At 40.1% G+C, this 18,946-nt stretch overlaps 1 protein-coding gene across 2 annotated transcripts in view; it reads left to right on the forward strand.

Moving 5' to 3' along the window:
• The window catches only part of SRCAP (Snf2 related CREBBP activator protein), an 891,636-nt gene that overhangs the window by 686,318 nt on the left and 186,372 nt on the right, over positions 1 to 18,946 (forward strand). For both annotated transcript variants that reach the window (XM_033945009.1, XM_033945008.1), the window contains exon 27: positions 12,228 to 12,430. In XM_033945009.1, coding sequence (XP_033800900.1) covers positions 12,228 to 12,430 — 203 coding nt within the window. The remainder of the gene's footprint in view (positions 1 to 12,227; positions 12,431 to 18,946) is intronic.

The raw sequence follows: 18,946 nt of genomic DNA on the forward strand, positions 1-18,946 counted from the left end.
CATATCTCCCCTGAGCCTCCTTTTTTCCAGAGAGAAGAGCCCCAGCCTATCCAGCCTCTCGGCGTATGAGCAGTGTTCCAGCCCTTTTACCATTTTCGTTGCTCTCCTTTGGACTCTCTCAAGTACCGCCATGTCCTTCTTGAGGTGCGGCGACCAGTACTGAACGCAGTATTCCAGATGCGGACGCACCATCGCTCGATACAATGGCATGATGACTTCCCGTGTTCTGGTTGTTATGCCCTTTTTTATGATGCCCAGCATCCTGTTGGCTTTTTTCGAGGCTGCCGCGCACTGTGCAGATGGCTTCAGTGATGCATCCACCAGCACACCCAAATCTCTCTCGAGTCTGCTGTCTCCCATCAATACCCCCCCCAATTTGTAGCTGAACAACGGGTTCTTTTTCCCTATATGCATGACCTTGCATTTGTCCACGTTGAAGCGCATTTGCCATTTGTTTGCCCAGTCTTCCAGCTTGTCCAGGTCTCTTTGTAGGTCCTCACACTCCTCCCTGGTCCTAACTCTGCCGCACAGTTTGGTATCGTCTGCGAATTTTATAACCTCACACTTTGCCTCCTTTTCCAGGTCATTGATGAATATGTTAAAGAGTAACGGCCCCAGCACCGATCCCTGTGGCACACCGCTCGTGACTCCCCGCCAGTCAGAGTATTGACCCTTTACTCCAACCCTCTGCAGTCTACCCGACAACCAGTGCTCGATCCATCTGTGCACATCCCCTCCCACCCCGTGGTTCCAAAGCTTCTTAAGTAGCCTTTCATGTGGCACCTTGTCGAAAGCCTTCTGAAAATCGAGGTAAATGATGTCTATGGGCTCCCCTTTGTCCATGCGACTGCTTATTCCCTCAAAGAAGTACAGCAGGTTCGTTAGGCACGACCTCCCCTTACAGAATCCGTGCTGGCTTGTTCTCAGTAGGCCATTCCTCTCAATGTGCTCGCAAATGCCGTCCTTGATCATAGCTTCCACCATCTTCCCTATAATTGAAGTCAGGCTCACCGGCCTGTAGTTCCCGGGGTCACCCCTCGATCCCTTCTTGAAGATGGGTGTGACATTTGCCAATTTCCAGTCCTCTGGTACCTCACCCGTTTTCAAGGATAGGTTGCAAACATGTTGGATTGTGCCCGCTATTTCCTGTCTTAGTTCCTTCAGAACCCTTGGGTGGATCCCGTCCGGGCCCGGTGATTTGCCGCATTTTAACCTGTCTATCTGTTTGAGGACATCCTCCTTACTTACCTCTATGTGTTCTAATTTCTCAGCCTGTTCCCCACTCATGAGGTCCTCTGAGTCCGGTATATTAGAAGTGTCTTCGCTCGTGAAAACCGACGAGAAGAACGTGTTCAACCTCTCAGCTACCTCTTTATCCTCCTTAATCACTCCCTTCCTGTCCCCATCGTCCAACGGCCCCACCTCCTCTCTCGCTGGTCGCTTCCCCTTAACGTAACTGAAGAATGCCTTGAAGTTTTTCGCCTCCCTGGCCAGCCCCTCTTCGTATTTCCCTTTTGCTTTTTTAACCTCCCGGTGGCATTCCTTTTGGCATTTCCTGTGCGCCTGACGGTTTTCCTCTGTTGGGTCCTTTTTCCAACTCTGGAAACAGAGAATTCTTACAAATCACTTGATATTATATATTATTCTCAAAAGCATAAAAAAGAAAGAAACCTCCCCATCCCTTCCATTAGGAATCAACCAATTAAAACATATATCATACATCCCAATCCCACACTAATCATATTCCTATATAATAAAAAGGTGTTTAAAGTGTCTAGTCATTAGAATATATAATCAATGGCCCCCAAATATTTTTAAAAGTGTTATAATTTCCTTGCTGTATAGCAAGCACTCTCTCCATTTTATAAATATGACAGACTGAATTCCACCAAAAGGTATAATTAAGTTTAGTATAATCCTTCCAATTTCCAGTAATATGTTGAATGGCAATCCCCGTCAATATTAGCAAAAGTTTATTGTTATTTGCTGAAATTTGATTCTTTAATCTCATAGATGTACCAAATAAAATAGTATCATAAGATAGGGCAACATGATTTTCTAACAATGAATTAATTTGGGACCAAATTAACCTCCAAAAGGCATTTATATAGGGACAGAAAAAAGTAAATGGTCTAAAGTCCCAGCATCTAAATTACAATGCCAGCATCTATTAGACCTAGAGCTATCCAACTTCTGCAAACGTACTGGGGTCCAAAAAGCTCTATGCAACAAAAAGAACCAAGTTTGTCTCATAGATGCTGACCTTGTAGTTTTTATTTTCCAAGACCAAAGTCGTGGCCATTGAGAAGCAGAAATTTGATGCCCAATCTCAATGCTCCAAATATCCCTAAGACCAGTTTTGTGCTTTTTATTCAAATATCCATACAACAATTTATACCACTGTGTGGCTTGGTGACCCAAGAAATCCGCCTGAAAGCATAGCAATTCCAAACTATACTGAGTATTAAGATCTTTCCATTCAGGGAACCCTTTCTGAATAGTCTGCTTCAATTGCAACCACTTAAAATTTTGTGATTTATTTAAACCATATTTATGTTGCAATTGTGAAAAACTAAGCAGTGAACCATTTACAACAACATCATTTAAAGTCCGTATACCTTTAATAATCCAATGCTTCCAAACGATTTTAAATCCGCCAACTTTAATCTTGAAGTTTAGCCAAATGGATTGATTTAATGATTTAGAAATTGGATTTGGTGACAGATTACTAACATAACATAAAGTTCTCCAAGTATCAAGCAAAATTCTATTTTCTTTATATTTCCTGGGCAATTTTACTTATAAGATGAGACAAATGCAAAAGAAACAGGAGTCGCCATTCTAAATATAACCAATCTGGGACAGTCTCCATGAGATCTGGGAGGATCCAATACATACCCTGTCTTAAAATATAGGCTTGATGACACCTATAAAAATTTGGAAAATTTACCCCTCCGTCCCCAATTGTCTTTTGTAAAGATACTAAAGCAATTCTAGGTCTTTTACCCAACCAAACAAATTTAGTAAGAATACCATTTAACTTTTTGTAAAATGACCCCTGAAAAAAATATGGTGGTATACTCATTTGATAACAAACCACAGGCAATATCATCATTTTAATAGTTTGAACTCTCACCCACCAAGAAAGATGTAAAGGATTCCATTGCTCACACATTTCTGATATTTTCTTTAATAAAATTTTTCATTCTCCTTCATTCTGTCCTCTATTGAATTTTTGATAATAATACCTAAGTATTTTAATCCATCTTCTTTCCAAACAAATGAGAATGATTCAAATAATCCTTTGGTACAGTGAACATTGAGCGGAAGAACTTCAGACTTACTCCAATTGATCTTATATCCAGAAAATTTTCCAAACTTCTCTATTCAAGTAAACATGGAATGGTAATTTCTGGTTCCCTCAAATAAAACAGTATATCATCCGCATAAGCAGAGAGTTTATATTCCCAATTTGAATAGGGAATGCCTCGTATCTCCTTTGCCTGATTAATGGCTATTAACAAGGGTTCAAGAACAACATCAATGAGTAAAGGAGATAAAGGACAACCCCTGTCTAACCCCCCTTAGCAAGTTAAATCGATCTGACAAACTATTATTAATATATAATCTTGCACCAGGAGAGCTATACAGTGTCTGAATCATTTGAATAAAACCAGAACCTATACCAAACCACTCTAAAGCCTGATACATAAAAGTCCACTCAACTCGATCAAAGGCTTTTTCTGCATCCAAAGATATCAGAAAAGCCGGATCATTCATTTTTTTGTTAAATTAAGAGAATGAAAAGCTAATCTAGTATTATTCGAAGAATGTCTCTTAGCAACAAATCCTGTTTGATGAGCATCAATAATAAAAGGGAGAGCTTTAGCCAAACGCAAAGCCAATACTTTAGCAATAAGTTTTCCATCTACATTTATTAACGAGATAGGCCTGTAGTTTGAAACCAAAGTAGAATCTCTGTTTGGTTTTGGCAAGACAATAATTAAAGAATCAGCCATAGTACCTGTAATACAACCTCTATTCAGTTGATAATGATATAACTTTAACAAATATGGCAAAAGGGTAATTTGAAATGATTTATAAAACTCAACAGTATAACCATCACCACCTGGAGCGGATCCAACTCTAAGAGATCTCAATGCTGTTTCTAATTCTTTTAAAGATATAGGTTCTTCTAAACTCCTTTTTATATGATCAGGAACCTTCAGTCCATTAAGTAAATTTAAAAATTCTAAACCATCCTGCTCTCTATTTCCATAAGACTCGGAAGAATACATATCTTTATAAAATTTAAAAAATTGTTTTAAAATATGCTCAATTTTAGTATGTGTAATTCCTTGTTTATCCTTAATTGCAATAACTTTAGTTTTCCTCTTTTTTGCTTTAAGATAATTTGCTAATAATCTTCCCGTCTTATTTGAGTTACCATAATACTGAGTTTGCTGACAAAACAAATCTTTCCTTACAAATTGAGAAGATATCTCATTATATTTGGCTTTTGCTTTTAATAAGATCTGCAAAGTATGTTGTTCCCACCTATTGATTAATTTATTTTCCAATATCTTAATTTTTTTTTCTAAATCAGAAAATTGTTTCTTAAGTTGTGGGTTTTTTTTAATATTCTTTATTCATTTTTAAGATTACATTAAGTGTTACATATATTCAATCACATTAACAATAAATATATCACTTACAAACTATCATTTGCACATTACTTAAAATCTTATCACTCCCCCTTCCCTCCCTCCCTAGCATATAATCCAGTATAATATAAATATGTATTAATAAAATATCCCCACCCCACCCAATTAATACTAATAAAATTAAGGGAAACAAACTCAGCTACTCCGTATAATATTTTGTTAATGGTTTCCATACATCCTGAAATTTCTTGAAATAACCCTTTTGTAATGCAATAAATCTTGCACAGAGAGTTCCACCAAAAGTTGTAATTTAATTTTCTCCAATCTTTCCAATTATAATTAAGTTGTTTTTTAATATATACCAAATAAGAAATAATATTACCTCTCATAGTTGCCTTAAATGCATCCCATAATGTTTCAATACTTATATCCACAGAGGTATTAATTTGGAAAAATTCAATCATTTTCAACTTAAAATCTTCAAGAAATTTTGAATCAGCAAGCAAAGCATTATTAAATTTCCAAACTGGTTTATGACAAACTTGTTCATCAGATTGTAACTCAAACCACACTCCCCCCTCCCCCATGTTCAGACAAAATAATAGGATCTAATAGCTTTCGTCACACGCTGCACTATTCTATTAGAAACAAAAATATAATTAATTCTTGAAAAGGAATTATGGACCTGTGAACAAAAAGAAAAGTTTTGATCATTAAAATGAAGAATACGCCATATATCAATTAAATCACAAGATTGTATTAAATTATCTAGCCCTAATGATTTTATAATTTTACTTGGTCTTTTATCAATAATTGGATCAATTACAGCATTGAAATCTCCAGCCACTACTAAATTAGAAGTAGCCAGTGGTAATAATAATTGCTGTAAATGTTTAAAAAACTCCATTTGATTCTAATTTGGAGCATACACATTGAATAAATCCGGGGTAGTATTTCCCAAATCCATTTTAACATGTACCCATCTTCCTGAAGGATCCGAAGCAATTAATTGAAAATCAGCTGAACACTTTCTATTAACTAAAATAGCAACCCCAGCCTTTTTCCTCACTGCTGGGGCAAAAAAACTTTTAGAAACCCAACCTCCTTTCAGTTTCTTAGATTCTATTAATGACAGATGTGTCTCCTGGACAAAATATACATCAGCATTTTGCTTCTGAAGGAAAGCTAACATTTTCCTCCTTTTGACTAGATGATTTAGGCCATTGACATTTAAAGAAAAAACCTTAATCTCCATCTAAAATCTCATATAGAAACCAACAATAATATATAGACTTGATATTATTGAAATGACCAGATACCATTACACCTAATATGTTTAATAATAACTCAAATCTATAAATTCATTACCCCTAATTCCAACAAAACCAACAACCCTCCCCAACCTCCCCCTAAGAATGATTGTCTTGGAACACGCATAGGACATATAATCACAATACCCCCCAGGCAACATAATAAACAAATCCATCTCTTATAAAATACTAATATGATATCAATTCATGAATACCTTAAACATCAATAATGCAATTTACAATCTCAGAAATTAGAATAATCACCCAATCAATCATATAAATTTATCAAATATAGTCACACTCAATAAACAAAAATATTAATTAATAATTCAACTACATTCCCAGTTAAAAGAAACATAAAATTTCCTATTAATCAACCAATTAATTAAATTAATCACTTGATAAACACACTTTAAAACATTAGGAAATTAAAATTTCATAAAACCATCAAAAGAGATCTTATAAATTAAACTCATATATTATCCCCAATAATCATTGTACTTATAAGTACCTCAAGAAGGACATGGCAGTTCTTGAGAGAGTCCAAAGGAGGGCAACGAAACTGGTAAGAGGGCTGGAAAACTTCCCATATGCTGAGAGGCTGGATAAACTGGGGCTCTTCTCTCTGGAAAAAAGGAGGCTCAGGGGGGATATGATAGAGACCTTCAAAATACTTAGGGGCATAGAGAGGGTGGACAGGGACAGGTTCTTCAGACTAAAAGGGACGACAGGTACAAGGGGGCACTCAGAGAAACTGAAGGGAGATAGGTTCAAATCAAATGCAAGGAAGTTTTTCTTCACCCAAAGGGTCGTGGACAAATGGAATGCGCTCCCGGAGGAAGTGATCCGGCAGAGTACAGTACAGGGATTCAAACAGGGATTGGACAGATTCCTGAGGGAAAAGGGGATCGTGGGGTACTGAGGGAGGTGCTGGGGTGTTGCATAAGTATAGACAGCTCACCAGGTCGTGCAGGTGCAAGGCCGGAGGGTTAGGACATTGATGGGAAGATAGGACTTCGATGAGAAACCTAGGGGGCAAGGGGGCCCCTTCTGGTGATTAAGGCAGGTCATGACCTGTTGGGCCGCCACGGGGGCGGACTGCTGGGCGGGATGGACCTCTGGTCTGACCCGGCAGAGGCACTACTTATGTTCTTATGTTCTTATATATAATATAAAAAGATACCAAAAATATTCACACTTAATATTTTGCAAACAAATCTAAAATACAATTCATTATATCCACCTACAAGCATTTTAAAAATAAAATCAATTAAAACAGCTTTTTCAAATTTCCTTAAATCAAATAAAATTAATCCAAAATAAAAAAACAGAAATCCATCCTCACAATTAAATACTTGTCATTAAAATAATTTCATATAACATTCTATACATTGTATCAGAGCTCTGATAAACCATAAATATATACCTAATAACCTGCATTTCATACTACAACATAGAATATTAATAAAGAAAAGTCTCAAATATCTTCTTTAAATCCTGACAGAAACCTATTAAACGAATGAGCAAAAGCAAAGATAACCCACAGGCAGTAGCTTTCCATCCAATTAAAGAGCCTTAAATAAGATCTTCAAGATAGACATAAGAAGTGTAATTAATAAACAATACTCTGGACAGTGCTAACTCTTCCCTTATACAATTAATGAACTACCCAGAAAACCTGTCTGGCTATAGGATGATCAGCATGGTTTTAAAAGCCTTGTCTGAAAGAGCCATGGTATAAACTCTTCTTCAAGTAATAACAGGCGCTATCCTCAAAAGGCATTCAAGTGAAAAGGCAGCATCTCTTTTCGTCAAATTCCATAACAGGCACAGGAGTGGCAGCTCGGCTTGCACAAAGTTTTGTAAAAACAGAGAGTCGGGAAGATTAAAAAGTTGTTTCTCCATATGTTCTCATGCACAATTCTGTCCAAAACTTTCATCATTCAGAATTCAGCGAAGTCCCAAAGGTCTCAACATCTTTAAGTACAATAAACAGATAAATAGTTTTTACGAAATAAGTACCTGAAGAAAAAGCTTTACATTTGTATCCTTTCCAATCACTAGTGACACCTTCAGCTTTGAATCCAAGTTATAATAAAGTCCATTAATCTTCCATACAACAATCCAATGTAATAAAAGTATGCCCAAGGAGACACATATCCCACATCTAGTTGCAAAGTCCAAAAACTGAATAGCTGTCATTATCATATTAAACATCGTAATTGCCTCTGCCCAGGACATTGCAGTATGGGATCCAGCGTGAATCTGATGCAAACCTCTTACAGATGTCATCTGCCACTTCCTAGCTGAAATGCTTCTTTTGTAGGACATACAGTACGTGAATGGCACAGAACTCAAGCCACTGCCCTTCATGGTACACCAGGATCTCACCATCTTCTACTTCATGCCTCTCTAGATACCACCACTTATATGCAAAGATTAATCCCAAATTAACAATGTAATAGGATTAAAGAAATAAAGATCTCCCAAAACAAATAATAAAATAAGTATCTACTTTGCTCCTCTCCTTCTATTCTTCTGATCTTAAATTAATCTTTAAGTAACCATTGGCTCCGAAGTAAGCAGAAAATCCTTTAATTTCTCTGGATCTTCAAAATAAATGGATTTATTACCAGTCGTAACCCTCATCTTGGCAGGGTAGTATAATCCATATTTGAAACCTTTTTCTCTCAACTGAGGTCTAAGCTGTAGAAACTGTTGCCTTGTAACTGCAGTGCACTTGGCAAAATCAGGCAAAAAAATTAATTTAGGCCCTTTATAGTTAAGATTTTTATCTGCTTTGGCCAAGCTTAAAGTTTCAAAAGCTTGCTGGAATCTCAAAAGCTTAAAAATAAGTGGTCTTGGCTTTGCTTGATTTGCAGACCGTTGAGAATGAATTCTATGAGCTCTTTCAATTTCCAGGGGGAATTTTGAGCTCAACTGTAACAACTTAGGTAATAAAGTTTACAAAAACTGAATAGGATTCCCCCCTCCAAATTCTCCGCTAAACCAATAATTTTCACATTCTTTCTGCACCCACGGTTCTCATAATCTTCAAGTTGTTTTTGTAGCTCTTTGATGGTTTTATTATCTTCCTTACACTGCTCCACTTTAGATTCTAACACAGCCATTCGCTGATTAGCCACCTCCATCTGTCTATTAGTGTGAACCACCTCCTCCTTCACTTCCTGTATGTTACCTGCATTACTTTGAATCATGCGCTGTATTTTCCTGAGCTCTGCCATAATTTATTTCTTGTCCAGCTCCTCCTCTTCCGGCAACAGGGCTTTTGACGGCGTCGCCTGATCATGTTTAACACGCTTCGCCGTGCCCGACACCATAAAAGCCGTTTCAATTTTTGATTGCTGCATAGTAGCCATCTTCCATACCAATAATATATATACTTAGAGCTCAAAATAAGACAGAAGGTACATTTTAATGTTCAATTTGTTGCCTGGTATAACGGAGCAGCGCGACTACACCTCCATCTCTTGCGCGCGCCAAGCCACCAATAAAAACTCTTCTATTCAAAACACACATAAAACCCAACTAACACAATCAGGAATCTCCCAAGCATCACCTACAACTACTACATATGTACCTCCAATATCTTAACAACTCAGATGTAATCCTTAGCAACTCAAATGTACAAACTACTTCCCAAGTACTTCTAATCTCCAGACAATCCATTTGTAATCCGACTTGAACCGCAAGGTAATGGCGGAATAGAAATATCCCTAATGTAATGTAAATATCCCTTGTTTAGGAGATGAGCTTTTTGGTGATCAAATTGAAAGAGCTGCACAAAAGATCGCCAGGCATGATAGCAGTAAGACCTCTCCCTCAGCCTCTTAAGTCGATGACACTGAAATCTACCCATTCCTATGATCCTAAACAGTTGACTATATCCTTTAAACTGCACTACACTATGCCACCAATGTCTTCCAGAATGCCAGCTCCAAAGCACCCTAGAAACCAATGCTCTCAAAAATCTCAAACTCCTACTTAGCAGGAGTTGACTCGGTCTTTTTGGCGCTCTTCTGGAACGTCTAGTCAACATCCTACAGCCTCCTTCCAGGCTCATCGGAGTTCCACTCACTCTCTACCAGTGGTGAAATAAGGGTATGCTCTACATCTACCGGAACTCCTCCAAACAAACTACAGTGAGTATTCTCTTTCAATTCCCAGTAGTTCTCTGCAGAAATTCTCAGCCCCTCTGCAGTTTAATGCTATCAAACCAGTACCTCAATAGAGAAATAGGGGTTCTATTCCAAGTACTTTCTCATACCAAGAAAGATAAGAGGTCTTCGATCAATTCTTGACCTCCATTTTTTTTTTTTTTAATATACCGCCTATTAAGGTTATCGAAGCGGTTTACAATCAGGTACTCAAGCATTTTCCCTATCTATCCTGGTGGGCTCACATTCTATCTAACATACCTGTGGCAATGGAGGATTGAGTGACTTGCCCAGGGTCACAAGGAGCAGCATGGGATTTGAACCCACAACCTCAGGTGCTGAGGCTGTAACTCTCAACAAATGCATAGTCAGGGAAAAATTCTGCATACTCTTTTTAACAACCTCGTATCCCCTGAAAGAGAAGAACGACTGGCTGTGTTCTCATGGAAGCATACATACACATCCCCATTCTGCAAGTCCACAGGCAGTTCCTGCACTTTCAAGTTGGCTAGCATCACCTTTACTTTAGTGAACTGCCTTTTGGCCTGGTATCGGCACCCAGAGTATTGACAAAAGTATGTATTTGTTATGGCTGCAACGCTCCACTCATAAGGCTTTCATGTGTTCCCCTATCTGGACAACTGGTTGATAAAGGTGTCGTCACCTCAAGCAGTCCAATCAGCCACCTACCTAACAATACATCTACTGCAACTTCTAGGGTTTATACTCGGTTACAAAAATTCCCATCTCCAACTAGCCTGTACTCTAGAATTCATTGGGGCTCCCTCAGTAGGTTCTAGACACTCAGCATCACCTTTCCATAAAATCTCTGTTCTACAAACCATTACAACTCGACAACTAAGGCATCCATAATTCATGTAACCCCATTTGCATGACTACATCTAAGAACTACTCATTTCACTCTAGTCCTTCAATGGTCGCAGGTTACAGACCTGCTCTTGCAGTGTCTCTAGGTCGCCTTCCCTCTTAATCTCGTCAGTGGCGATTACATTCAGGTACTCTGTCCAAAGCCTCCTATTCCATGTTCCTCTGCATCAGAAAATACTATTACAGATGCCTCCAGGTATGCATGAGGAGCTTACCTGGCCAGCCTTCACACTCGGGATTCTTGGAGTCTACAAGAGAGATCCCTCCATATCACTTTATTGGACCTTCGAGCCTTTTGCATTGCCTTTCACACCCTTCAAGATTGTCTCCTGAACCAAATAATCCTGATAAACACAGCACTCAGATAGCCATCTACTATATAATCATGTAAGGAGTTACAGGCTCTCATCCTCTTTGCCAGGAGACAATACAGTTCTCCTCTTGGGTGCTCCTGCGCATCCTGAACAAATTTACCTAATGGAGAAACAAAATGCTCTAAATGACTACTTCAACAGATTCCTTCAGCCTTATGAGTGGTGACTCAGTTCATCTCTATTCTATCAAATCTACTTGGCTTGGGGATCTCCACCATTAATTCTATTTCCATCTACCAACAATCACAAACTTTAGCACTTCAACTCCTGTCTCCACTCTCCTCATCATCTCTAATCAGATCAATTTTTTCCAAACTGGACAGACAAGTTCCTACATGTGTTCCTTCCAATGAATAGACCGTTTTATATAATCCCGTAAACTTTTTATATTGTTCTTTGAAATAGTTTGGAAGAAGATTATTTTATTACCTTTATATTTTTTAACAAGTTCCTGGAGGAAAAGTTTGTAAACTGATAAATAGGATAGATTTGGGGAAAGCATAAAATCTAGCTACTTTGTGAGATTCTGCCAATTTGTGATCTGGATTGGACATTCTTGGAAATAGGGTACTGGGTTTGATGGACACTTAATCTGATTGAGTATGACAGTTCTTATGGAAGTATACAAATTGTATCTACAGAGGAGGTAGAACCCTAAATAAGTAGCACTACGCATATAGAGCAAGAGAAGCTGGTGTGTATGGGTGAATATAAAATCCTGTTTTCCAGATTTCTGTATAAATTATTAGAACAAAAAATGACCATACTCTCTGATTGTGCTCTTATGATCTCCTATTTTTTTCCTTCCTGCAGGTTTATTTTTGTTATGCCTCCTGTGGAGGCACCAGCCATCAGCCTCCATAGCTCTCACCCACCGCCATCACTTCTACTTCAAAAAGCTGTCTTCCAAGACACTCTCCGAAGGGAGCTTTCTCCCCATGCCAGCTGTTTGCACCGCATCATATGCAACATGCATACCCAGTTCCCAGATCTGCGTCTCATCCAATATGACTGTGGTAAGGATTACAACAGGTGTTAAGAACATATCCTTTAAAGCTTCTGTAGGTAGATTTATGGCTATAACAAATTAGTGCAACAAAATAGTCGTGTGCATATCTTGTGTCTAGGATACACCATATATACACCACGGACCAGAGCTATATGAAATATTTTATTATAGGTATAAAAATATATAAATTACAAGCCAGCAGTAAATAATAACTAATTATTTGTTCACAATATCTCTGTATACATACATGTATCTCATTACATAATTATTACACAATAATCCCTAAGTAAATGAGTAAATATGACTAATTCATACATACTAGGTAATTCCTTATAATAATTTTTATGTTGTTATAATTACAATAAAAAGAATTTCAAGTGTTATATTGTTGATATTAATGATATATTCCTGTATACTTGCTGGAAGATTTTTAAATGAATAAAGAATTAAAAAATAAAGTTTAAAAAATTCCTGATTAGCAGCAATCTAAGATAACTTATCATCAAAGGACCTTAACTCTCCTTAACCCAAAACAATAGAATTTTATCTAGCCCAGCTGATAAGATAGATAATTCCTTATTCTCACCCCTTTAAGGTTATGCCTCCTCAGAACAGGGAGATGCAATTCGTCCGTTTCCTTCAGCGCAGCAGATGTGTTTGACACTGGAGCAAGTTGTAAGCTATATCTGCTAAAGTTCCTTATATGATGTAAAACAGATCTGTGTAAAGGGTAGTTCTGTGTTTCACTCTCCACTGAGAGCCGGTCACAAGAGGAAACTTATCAGTTCTTATTATTAAGGTGTGTAGAGACACCTAAGTTTCCGATCCGAGCTTCTTCACATTCAAAACTTAGACTAAAATTATTAGACACCTTTCTCCTTAGTTCTCGTCAGATGACCACCACTAGAACCAGTCCAGAAACAGAACCTGAATCAATAGCCTTTTCTGTCCCGAAGCCTTGAGAGGCACCTTCCGAAGATAAGAACAGCAGAGCAGCTCCTACCTCCTACAGATTTCTCAGGAGCTGAGCACATATCCATAGTCAAATGTCCTTGACTAGAAACACATAGTTCTTGTAACATACCCAGAATGCATCTGGCAGGCAGCAGACAGCAAAGATGATTTTTTTTCGCAGAAGATTGTTCATGCTTCTTGACAGTTCATAGTCTAAAATGCACGAGGACAAAGGCGCGCCGACAACCGAGCGTGGACAACTGAGCAGGACTTCATCATGCCGAAGAAAAAACGTATTTTAAAGGGCTCCGACGGGGGGTGTTGGTGGAGAACCCCCCCACTTTACTTAATAGAGATCGCGCTGGTGTTGTGGGGGTTTTGGGGGGTTATAACCCCCCTCATTATACTGGAAACTTAACTTTTTCCCTGTTTTTTAGGGAAAAAGTTAAGTTTTCAGTATAATGTGGGGGGTTACACCCCCCACAACCCCCCAACATGGCAGCGTGAGGCAGCGCAATCCCTATTAAGTAGAGTGGGGGGGTTCCCCCCCCCACGCCCCCCGTCAGAGCCCTTTAAAATACGGGCTTTCTTCGGCATGATTAAGCCGTGCGCTCAGTTGTCCACGCTCGGTTGTCGATGCGCCTTTGTCCTCACGCGCTTTTGACCCGTCACCCTTCTTGACATCAGTGAGAAAGGCCTAGCCTTAGGTGTGAGGAAGGAATCACCCCTACAGTTCCCCCCTTGAAGGAGAAATAACTTCAATGGAGTCTATTTCACCTTCAACCTAACTAATAGGAAAGGATCATCAAGACCCAAGGTGATACTATAAATGCATAAACAGCAAAACATAAGCAATACCATAAAAATCATCAATAAATCAAAGATATCAATAATCAATGTAAAAGAATCATAAAGGCCAAGGCAAATGTATAATAAAATCCAAGCCAAGTAAATGATAACAAAATCACTGATAGTTCTTGTAACACCCAGAATGCATCTGGGAGGCAGCAGACAGCAAAGATGATTTTTTTCGCAGAAGATTGTTCATGCTTCTTGACATCAGTGAGAGAGGCCCAACCTTAGGTGTGATGAAGGAATCACCCCTACACTTCCACATCATTATTAATTTTTTGCTGTGCCTTTTTGTTCATCTGTATTTTACTACAAGTAGTTTTTGTAAGGGGAGGAGACTTTGTTAGCTTTTTCTTCCTATAGATGAAACAAATATGTGGTTATTTTGCTAAGTGATTCTTTTTTTTTTAGTTAAATGCAGCTAGAATTTTGGGATTCATAGGTCCTGTCCTCTGTTCTGCTGCTAATTATATATGTGAACAGGACTCTGGAATGTGTAAGCAAACCTCCTGGACTTGGGGTCTCTTTAGGAAAAAACATAAAGTGCAAAGGTCCACAGATTCTATCAAAGGCAATGTTAATGATGCTTAACTTTTAGTATAGCAAGCAAATTACCTTATATACTTGAATAAACCAAGATTTTTGTGCCAAGAAATGGCCCAAAAATGGGGTCTCATTTTATATTAAAGTCCTCTGGTCTGCGCCCCCACTCCACCTCTGTCTGGACCTGGTGGTCCAGCGGTGAGCCAAGACATAGTAACATAGTAGATGATGGCAGATAAAGACCCGAACGGTCCATCCAGTCTGCCCTTCCTGATTCAATTTAAATTTTTTCTTCTTAGCTATTTCTGGACAAGAATCCATACCTCTACCCGGTACTGTGCTTGGATTCCAACTTCCGAAATCTCTGTCATAGCTCACTCCAGCCCATCTACACCCTCCCAGCACAATTTGAAATGTCTATACTACTACCACTACTATTATTTCTACAGCGCTACCAGATGTATGCAGCACTGTACAGAGTCGCAAAGGAGACAGTCCCTGCTCGAATGAGTTTGCAATCTAAACAATCATTCCTTAGCACCGGCAGCAGATGAATCCAGAGACAAGTGGGATAGCACATATCTACCAGCAGGTAGAGATGGAGAACTGACTTGCAGGTGTATATCTTGGATGGAATCCCTCATGGCCAGCCAGTATGCGTTATCTACAGCAGGTTGGATGACTGCTATTCTTCTGGGCTCCTGGCTTCAGCTATCGGTTTCAGTTGCCTAAATCTGAAAGCCAAAATCCTCCTTTAGCTTAGGCCTCAGTTGAGCTGCAGGGTGTTGGCTGAACAGTGCTAACTTGGGGGGCAACATCTAGGCTCTCCCAGGTCCCTTTCCTCCCCTCCCTACCTGAAGAACTTGAATACCTGAGGAGCTTCGTTGGTTCAATGGCTTCTTCCCCCTCCCCCCCAAAAAAAAAGAACCTGAATCTGTTTTTTCTAGTAGTGTCTACCTTTCGAATTCAGGAGGAGTGTGAACAGCAGTTTATGCTGGGAATGGTGGCAGAAGTGGTTAAATGAGGTAAGCGCCGGGAGTGGCTTCCACCTTAGCTCAGGAGATGCAGCGGCAGTTTGTTTGACCCAGGAGTGCACATTGCCACCTTGGGTAAAAGAAGCGCTGGATGAAATGAAAGCAGCGTCCTCACGAGAGCATGCCACAGCAGTGAGTGAGCTCCATCTGTCTTCTTCAGCGGGGCAGTGAGTGCGTGGATGGCACAGGGAGAGGCAGACAGGGAGGATTCGCTGACCGGCATGCAGTTCTTCTCTTCAGAGTTTGTCCGGTTTCTACACAATGCTTTTTTACTGCAAAGGACAAACCTGGAGGGGAGAGCTCAGGTGGTGGACTGGCCCAGGTGTCTTTGTCCCAGCCTCAGTTAGGGGTGGGGGATGGCCAGCAAGGTGCACAGGAATGGAAGATTGAGTTTATCTTGAAGGCTTCATTCAATGTGGCAGCCCTGACTCTGCAGACGGCTGTGTGCAGTTCTTATACGACATGGGCTTGTCTTCAATGGGTCCAATGAATCACAGATGATCTGGTAGAGTCAGGGATGGCTCTACCCCCGGACTTTCTGGATGTGGAGTCAGGGCTGGCATATCTAGCAGATGCCTTATATGATATGGTTAGGGCCTCAGCTAAGCAGATTTCTCTGTCTAGTGTCTAGGAGGCACTTATGGCTGCGGCCTCTAAATTGCATATAGTACATATGCCGTTTAAGGGTCAATTGTTGGATAAGACCTGGACAGGTTAGTTAAGGAATTTGGAGGCTCTTACCCCCTCTTTTACGAAACTGCGATAGCAGTTTCTAACGCGGGGAGCCGCGCTGAATAGCCCGTGCTACTCCCGACGCTCACTGAGTTCCTATGAGTGTTGGGAGGAGCACGGGCCATTCATCGTGGCTCCCCGCGCTAGAAACTGCTATCACAGTTTTGTAAAAGAGGGAGTAAGTCTCAGAGGTTACCGGAGGATAAGCCAAGAAGTCTGTCTCAATCACCACCCTCTAGGCCAGGAGGTAAAGCTCAGGAAGATCGATGTATAGGGCATCGTATGACATGTCCTACAGTGCCAGGTCTAGGTTTGCTCAGAGGCGATCTGGGCGTCCTCCCAAGCCTTCTTCCGCCCAGATGGTCCTCAGACATCACAGTCTGCTAAGTGACAGGGTAGGGAATCCTTCCGTTGAGTGGTTAGGGGGACTGCTGGCCTCCTCTAGGGCTGTGGGCCAGTTGGTTAAAAGACAGTTGGTCCTCATTATTATTTTTGCAAGTTATGCGTTGGATTCTTCTCTCTCGGTGTAGATTGTGTTCGAATCCCCCGTCTTCTAGTTATCCAGTGGGATACAAGGGGTCAAGCAGATCTTCTTCCTGGCTGCTTGTTTTTTGTTTTTTCAAGTCAATTAGTCCCTCTTCCTCCTGTCATTCGTGGGAGTAGGTTGAGGGGGAGTCGAAGGTTTCCAAGTTTGGATGGGAGGACATAGAGTGTTCTGGCACTATCCTTGTGTTCTTTATGATTTAGGAGGTCGGTTCACCTCTTTTTAATCTTCCTGGTAGTAGGAAGGGCTTTGTGGCCTCTAAGGCCTTGGATGTTTTCGTCTGTCAGAAGGTGGCAGGTTCGTCCCACCTGGTTTCAGGTTTGCTTTGTTACATCCCACTTGTCTCTGGATTCATGTGCTGCCGGCGCTAAGGAAGGTAAAATTATGTCCTACCTGTTAATTTTCTTTCCTTTAGATGCAGCAGATGAATCCAGAGCTCCACCCATTCATGTTCTCAGAAGGGGATTTTGGTTTTTCTTTTGCAGGTTGGTTTCCTTGGTGGATCAGGATGCTCTTTTTGCTTATGGGAAAGAAGTTTGTTGATGTGCAGCTGGATTGTTCCTGATGCTTTGGCAAGAACAATATTGGCTGGCCATGAGGGATTCCATCCAAGATATACATCTGCGAGTCAGTTCTCTATCTCCACCTGCTGTCCCACTTATCTCTGGATTCATCTGCTGCGTCTAAAGGAAAGAAAATTAACAGGTAGAACATAATTTTACCATACAGACAAACAGGATGCCAAGGTAGGGATTACAGTTAGAGGAGATGGTTAAACTGCTGGCTAGGGTAGTGAGCAAAGGGAAGAGGTGAGTAAGGTTATGAGTTGAAGGCTAAATGTTAGAAACCTAAAAAAATAAGATGGGAATATATAGCACTAAATGAAGATGTAGTTATAATAGACATCTCAGAGACCTGGTGGCAAGAGGACAGTGAATGGGGCACCTATTGACTGTGCTATTGGGGAATAAATTATATCGCAATGATAGTGGATCAAATTGGAGTAGGGGGTTTTCTATATGTTTTCTATATGTTAGACAGAAAATTGAGTCAAACAGAATTAAACATTCTGTATGATACATAGCAGTGTGGAATCCTTATGGATAGAAATTCCATGTGTGAAGGGAGAGCGTATACTAGTAGAGCTGTACTACAGATGAAGAAATGTTTGCAGAAATTAGGAAAGCTGGCAACACACTGTCAACAACAGACTTGCTTTCAGTCGTTGGTTGAGAAAAATCGCCAATGTTTCTTTCACAAAAGCGCTATCACCACCACGTTGACCCGTATAATTTTTAATGTGAGGAAAAATATGGCAGCCCAGACTTGATTTCTTGGTTGTACAGGTTACAAAACGCACCTCTTTCCCGAGTGAGGGTGGCATGGTGCTCAAGGATATGCAAGATCACCGAGTAGATTAGGTCCTCAAGAGACTTTTTGAGGCATAATCTTTGGGAGTCAAGGCGGCTTCTGCAGCATCCTTTGTGAACCATGCCTATCTTTCTAGGCTATGAACGCTAGATCGTGAGTGCATTGAGCGCGTGCCCCATCTCCTTTTATCAGGAATCAATTATGTGGTAGATGCTTTCTGACATAATTCGTGTCATGAGTAAAGTGTCAACTTATTCAATTTTTGCCCGAAGGATGTTATGGATCTGGCACCTCCAAAGCAACTCTTATTCGGATCCCTTTCAAAGGGCAGTTGTTGTTCAGGAAAGAACTGGATGATCTCATGATCTGTGTAGTGGATCGTCTACCCAAAACCTTGCTTGACAAGCCCAGATAGTCTAGAGGCGCTAGCCGCTCTAATTTTTGTGGCTCCAGGAGGTCTAGACAGTATTCCAGAGTCACATCCCACAAGTTC

Source organism: Geotrypetes seraphini, chromosome 5, assembly GCF_902459505.1.
Source record: "Geotrypetes seraphini chromosome 5, aGeoSer1.1, whole genome shotgun sequence".
Classification (NCBI taxonomy): Eukaryota; Metazoa; Chordata; class Amphibia; order Gymnophiona; family Dermophiidae; genus Geotrypetes; species Geotrypetes seraphini.